General features: G+C 46.4%; 1 protein-coding gene across 1 annotated transcript; it reads right to left on the bottom strand.

Moving 5' to 3' along the window:
- Positions 1–411: 411 nt before the first annotated feature.
- Positions 412–1,323, bottom strand: LOC127690959 (ribonuclease 2B-like). The gene is made up of 2 exons (XM_052190531.1): positions 1,225–1,323; positions 412–1,062 (listed from the first exon to the last, which is right to left on the bottom strand). Exon 2 carries the CDS (start codon positions 1,055–1,057, stop codon positions 590–592), a length of 468 nt encoding a protein of 155 aa, XP_052046491.1. The 5' UTR covers positions 1,058–1,062; positions 1,225–1,323; the 3' UTR covers positions 412–589.
- Between the last annotated feature and the right edge of the window lie 5,777 nt (positions 1,324–7,100).

Raw genomic sequence — 7,100 nt, 5'->3', positions numbered from 1 at the left:
ATCTTGGAATCTGTCCTTCCTGGTTTGTGGTGAATGATCTCACAACTGACCTCTGAGGACAGCTATGCAGGGAGAGGGCAAGGGATGGCCTCACTGAGAGATCCCAGTTCCCTGGTCTCCTCTGCCATCCACTTCTTTCCCACAGAGAAACTTCAGGGAAGATGTCCTGTAGGAACATTCTGGAAAGATAGCCATCTCTTCTCAGATTCATTTGTTTCCAGGGACTGGGTAGATGCCTCAATTGGTATGAGGTTCTGCCTCAACACACACACACACACAGACACACACACACACACAAACGTGCATGCACATGCACATGTATACACAAATACACACACAATACTCTGTGGGTGTATCTCCTTCCCCTTCCCCTCCCCCCACTACTGTCAGACACAGAGATACTCAGAGATCTTGATGAGAATGCAAAGGTGTTTATTGTTTAGAAGAGATCTATTCAGGTAAATTAAAGGGAGTCAGGGACAGGCTTCATGAGGACCGGTGCTGATTTGCAGCGCAGAGGAACTGGTTCTTCACCACGATGATCTTGTCTTTAGCAGATGAGTGAAGGCACAAAGTGCTGACACTGGAGCTAAAATGTCTTATCCAAGTGAACGGGAACCACTGGATAGATGGGACTGTCCCGTGGAGTTCTCCTGTTACAGGCAACTGTGTAGTACTTCACTGATCCTGTCGTTTGGTATCTGCATTGGGTATAATGGCTGGCTGGGGTTGTGAGGTTGCAGACAGTTATAGATACCCGAGATGAACTATCATGACAATTTGTACTTATCCCATCTTTGCAGATGGTATTTGGATTGCCACACACAAGGACAACATCAGCAAAAGTTGTATGAAGAAAAGTATTTAGTTGCTTACAGTTTCTTTTTAACTTGTTAACGACACGCATTGCATCATCACATCGGGGGTAGGTGCTGTTATAGATATGCTGGATGTTAAACTTCTGGGAAGGGGTTGGCTGCTGGCATGAGGCAAGCATTAGAACAAGTCCCAGCAGCAGCAAAAGGCAAAGTCGGGACTTGAGCAGCTTCAGACCCATGTTTCCTGTGAGAACATAACAGACGTGACTACTCCCAGCCTACCTCAGTTTCCCCTATCTCTTCCTGAAGGCCCTCTGCTGTCACTGTGGGTCCAGGGTGCCACTTCTTTTGGACACTACCCCATCACTGCCCCTCCTGTCCCAGACCTAGACAGTCAGTGTCTTACCTAGTCTGCGTTGTTGCTCCGGTGGAACTGAGTGCTGGTTCTCCTGGAAATCAGGCTAATGGGTGAGCTCCCCTTGGGCCCATAGATATAGAGCAGGCTCTGTGGGTGGAGCTGGTAGCTCAGAGTCTTCAACATGCAAAACCCACAGATTGGTCCATTGCCTGCTTGTGCAACCAGGCCTCTGTTTCTTCACTTGGCCACATCATGGTGCTGGCTGCATTGCAAGGAATCAAGTTTCAAGTCCTCTTGTGCAGGCCAGTTTGCACTCTGAATCTGAACTCTACATAGAAATCTCTGTATTGCCTGTCGATTGGCTGCAGATTTTATGACTGTTTTTAGTAATGGACAGACCAAGATTCCTAGCCTGGCCACACACGTATTAACAAAGCCTTGGAAAGCTAGAATCATAAGAAATATTTACATATCTGTCTTTCCTTTTAAAATTATATGATGTTGGGGTTTGCGGAGATGGCTCAGTACTTTAGAGCACTTGATGCTCTCCCAGAGGACCCAAGTTTCAGCACCTATGCTGGGTGACTTACCACTGCCTGTCACTCCATTCCAGGACATCTCATGCCTTCCAATAGCATCTGATGGCATGTTCATACACATACACAGACACACAGAGACACATAAGTGAAAATATGTCTTAGGGATCAATGAGATGTCAGTGCTTAAGAGAACTTCCCCTCTTCCAGATTCCTGCCCTTCCAGAAGACCCCAGTTTGTCACCCAGAGGTCACATGTGTAGATAGATAGATAGAGGTCACGTGCAGAGGTCACATGTCCAGGGCAATTGGACACCTGTTTGGTTTTTGTAAGTACCTGTACATGCATGGCACATGTGAGTGCAGAAACATGTAAAAGTTAAAAAATAAAGTTTAAAAATTGCATGTGGAAATAATAAGAAAAAGCTGTACTCAGTATTTTTCTGATTGGTTCCTGTAAAAGATTCCTTTGTACATTTCTATCTACCTGCATTTGCTCCAGAGCTACTACTAATGGTCTAGTTTTACATGGCCGACAATCATGGGACCACCTCTTTATCTAAGATACCCAGGTAACTATCAGTCAATTTAAAAAAAAACAGAAACCTAACAAGTTTTATTTCTATTTTTCTTTGTGCTGGGGTTTGAACCTGGGGGGCTTTGTGCACTCTAGAGAAATGATCTACCACTGAGCCACCTTCCCACCATCATGTAGATAAGACTTTTGGCTTCAATAGTTTAAATGCCTCTCTATGTTTTTTGTTATCAAAACCTCCCTTGCCTTCCAATCCAGTGACACATCTCCAGTCTGGCTCATTCTTCCATTGTGAAGTACAGCCAGACTTATATCCTAGTAGCAAGTTCTTAGGGTTTTTTTTTCGAACCTTGATGAATGTGGCAAGGTATTGTCTCAAGAAATACTTCCTCACTTGACCTGTAAACCACAGTGAGTATTTTGTTGTCCAAATTGATAGATGTCATTTTGTGCAGAATCCACTGGAGAGAGGCTGTGTCCAAAACTTAGAATTTCTTCAGCCCTGGGATCTCTTACAATGCCTACTCCTGACCTACTGACTGACATGCCCAGTGCCAGCACAGTATCTGACACAGCTCTGCCAAGTGCTCAGGCTGTCTATGGAAATGACAGTGTACAGCATTTATAACATTGTCACAGTAACCTGTTTTGTAGGGACTGGTCTTTTGCGGATGCTAAGAAGTGTTGGGACAGGATGTCACTCTGTAGCCTAGGTTTGGTTTAAACTTTCTTAGAAACCTAGATTGGATTCAGATTTTTCTGTCCTTCTCCTCAGGCTGAAGTTCTAGGGCCCCACACTTGTACTTCCAGACCCAGCTTATGAGCCAGCTTGTGAGCAGTCTGTGCAGCTGTGAGTGGATGGTAAGCTTTAGGAAGTAAGACTCAGCAGGAAGAAGCTAGGATGCTGTGGGCGTGCGCCCTTGATGGATACTTTGGAATGTAGTGCCCTTTCCTGTCCTCCCCCCTTCTGCCATGACCTTGAGCAGCAAGGTCTTCTTTAGCAGAAGCCTCCCATTGTGGTCTTTTCTCTACCACAGACCCCCAAACAAGAAAGCCAACTGACAGGATGATATCTTTGATACTAGAATCAAATGAATCTGTTTAACTCCATAGTTGTTCCTGCACACACAAGTACTCATATGCACACACACCTACAATTATTCAGTGACTGAAGAACTAGAGAGATTCTGAGATGGAAGGAATCTATGAGGTCTTTTATTACAGATCCTTCATCTCACAACCGAAGACCAGGATCTGGGGTGATGTTCCAGGCTCACGCAGAATGAGACTGGTGACTCCCCGATCTGAGGCCCGCACAGCACTCTGACACTCAGACATGAGGTGGAGATCTCCAGAAGAGTGTGCAGTCTCAGAAAGAGAAGAGGAGGCTGAAGCTGGGCGACTGCAGCAGGGAGGCTAAGAAAGGCTGATTCTATGAGCCAGCCCAGAGGAGCGAGGTCTGCAAGAGCTCCTTGTGGCCAGCAGAGGGCAGGAGCAGGCTACGCAGTCCTGTGCTGGTTGTGGAGGCTGGGGAAGGAGGGCCTGGCCTAGAGATGGCCTCATTTCCTCCTGCAGCCCAGAGAACAGGGATGGGGATGTTCTTCCCACTGGATGCTTCTCAAGGAGAGTCTCTTTACTAGACTACGAATTGTGTAACCTCAGTGGACTGCCCAGCCTCCTCAGCCTGTGAATAGCATAACCGGTAAATGGGGTGCTGCTCGTGACTGAAATGAGATCTCATCCTGGCGGGGCTGTCCTTCCACATTCAGCAGCCTTCCTCCTTGATGACACTGCGCTGGGATCTGGCTGCTTGGAAAGCGGTCAGGCTAAGTCCCGGGACAGTCATTTAGAGGCTGCATGCTGGTCTCTGGGACACGCCTACCTCTTACCTCCTTCTCTAACCTCCAAGGCTTTTATTCTCAGTCTTACCCATAAGAACCCCCTCTTCACTTTCATGCTGTTTTCGGGGACCCCAGTGCTCAGCAGCTCTGGTCCTGTTCAGCGCATGTCACTTACCCAGCACGAGGCTGCGGGTGCCACCAACTCTCCAGTGTCTCCTGGATTTGCATTCAGTCAGCTCGCTTTCTGTGACCCAGCACTAGCCTTGGCACCGCCTTGTCCAACCCTCTACTAGGAATCTTCACTTGACTGCCTGATGCACACGTCAAACAACTTCAAGTGGAAATGACCACGTTCTTTCCCACTTCTTCTCTGAAACTGCCCTATACCGGCATTTCCCACCCTCAGCGAGACATCTTTTCCACCCCAAGGGCACAGGGCTCAGTGTTATTCTTCATTCCTCTTTTCCATCTTTCTCTTCTGCCTGCCTTCCAGCGTGTCAATAGATGCAATCATCTGCTTCAGAGCAACCTCCTGCCGCCTCTGCTGCTCCTGCTTCCTCTGCTCGGACAGCTTGGCCTTGAACTCTGCTTCTCTTCTTGATCTCACACAGAGAAGCTGCAGAAATCCTGTCAGAAGATTACCACTCTCAGAATGAGGGTGAAAAATGTTCTGTCCTTAATTCTTCCTAGAATGTCTTCAGTGACCTCATGGGTCCAGGGATGACTCTCTCAGAACCATTTCCTTCCTCTCATATCCCCATCCTGTGTGTATTGGAAAACTTATTTTGTGATTATTATTTCAATAAATGTGAGTGGCAGAGTGTCAATTTCATGAGAGCAGGATTTATGCACATATGTGTGTACACACATGTGTGCATGTGAGTGTGTGTGGTGTTGGTGTCCATTCTGTTTTTAACACACTAAAGCTCAAAAATATTTACTCAATGAACACACTGTATGTTGGAGTTGTACTGAATGAATGAATGACACATTGCACACTGTATGTTGGAGTTGTATTGAATGAATGAATGAATGAATGACATGTTGCACGCTGTATGTTGGGATTGTATTAATGAAATGCCTTTAAAGCTCTATGACAACATTCATTTTACAACACAAGAGTCTCTGTGGCAAAAGGAGTTATTGGTTGATGTAATGCACAGGTGGCATCTGAGTTCCAGTCTCCTACTCAGTTGTGCAGTGATACCCAGGTGATGAGGGTAAGGACGGGAGTGTTGTGAGTATTGTTTATGTGCAGCAATCAGTTGTGTGCCTGTGTGCATGTGGGCGTGTGCAGGTGTGTGGAGCCCAGAGGTCTACACTGAGCGCCCCCCTCACTTGCTCTCCATGAATGTTTTTGAGTCATGGTCTCTTCTTGAACTTAGAGCTCATGACTTGTGCCTGCTGGGTGGCCAGTGAGCTCCAGGGACCAACTTGTCTCTGTCACCCTCCATGCTGGGTTACTGAATAAACGACCTTCCATCTCCTCAGGGACTGAGGACTGACTTTGTTTTGTTTTATTTTTTGTTTGTTTGTTTGTTTTCTGAGAGACAGGTCTCACTATTTAGCCCCAGTTGGCTCAGAATTTGCTGTGTAGGTCAGGCTGGCCTCAGACTCACACAGAGCCCCTTGATGCTGCCTCTCATGAGCTGGGGGATGGAGGCAGCCATGTCTGATGTTAATGAGGAAAGCATGTACTTCAGATTCTGTTGGGTGTGGCATCCAGGATATTTAGTTCACAGTGTCCAAACTTTCTGATTTATCAGAAGGCAGAAATGAAGACTTTCTTTTTAGGTTTAAAACTGTAAATCTTTATGTTTGTAGTTAAATAACTTATAAGGCACAGTGTAGGTCAGCCAGAACACAGACGTGGGCATCAGCTCTCTGCTCCTACTTTGTGACCTTCTCCTTTGCTGTGTAGTTCATGGCCACATCTTCCCCCTTTACTGTGACTGTGGACTTCCAGGAAGAACAGTATAGAGCTAAGCACACCAACAAGTCAGCTGGTGGAAATCAGTTAAGCTCATCACAACACTGCTATGCACAACACGTTTGAAGAAGCTGCCTGTCCCAGCAAATAGGACCTGTGTGAAATGAAAAGCAGCCAGGTCACTCAGGGTGCAGGAGGGACAAACAGGCTCCGCATACCAGACCGCTTGCCTGTTCCAGCCTGTCCCATTCATCTTCCACGGTCTCTCTCCTGCCAGCTCTTCTCCTTGGAGTTGTGCTTCTTCCAGGTTTCTCATTTTCTCACTGTGTCCTTCAGGCCAGCCTGAATCTTCTGGCTTTTTTCTCTGAGTGTTGGAATCATGGCAGGAGTCACAGAGCCCCCATGGACTTTGTATTGGTCTACTTGAGCTGTCTTACTGCTGTGCAGTGGTATGAGTGTTCAGGATGGTGAAATGACTCAGCCGGTAAAGCACTGAGACAAGGGCTGGGGTAAGGACTGAGATCTCAGTGGAGTAAGGGAGACCGTGCCTGAAGTGTTACATACTTGTATGAGCAGTCCTTAGCTTACTGTAATCCTGAGTGTTCCCTAGAGAAGATGATTTTAAAAGCTGTTCACGTGATAATAACAGAACCATACAATGTGGGTTCTAGTTTAAAGTTCATTATAAAGTCATTCCCTCTTGTGCCTTGAAAATCTCTCCTCCCTCAAAAAAAAAAACCTGTTGTTGTTCTGATATTCCAAGAATGTCAGTTAAAGTGCCCTAGGTTTCCTTATGGCTTAACAAGCCAATTATCAGAACTCACATGGTGAAGGCAGAATCCGTTTCTTCCCAAACGTCTATCTCGTCTGTCTTGGTCCATTTTCAAGCAGAAGTCCCACACACATTGGTAAGGTGGTGGTTTTATGGCAATCTTTCTGGAATAAGCCCTCTGACACCAATGAAACCAGAAGAGAGTCTCTGTCACCAGTGGACTGACGCCAGGATAACTCCTGGAAGGACTAAACTTCACTCCAAGTGGATCAAGGACCTCCATGTAAAACCAGACACACTGAAACTAATA

The sequence above is a fragment of the Apodemus sylvaticus genome, chromosome 8 (genome assembly GCF_947179515.1).
Source record: "Apodemus sylvaticus chromosome 8, mApoSyl1.1, whole genome shotgun sequence".
Lineage (NCBI taxonomy): Eukaryota > Metazoa > Chordata > Mammalia > Rodentia > Muridae > Apodemus > Apodemus sylvaticus.
Note: the sequence above shows the minus strand (reverse complement) of the source record. Positions and strands in the feature narration are given on the sequence as shown.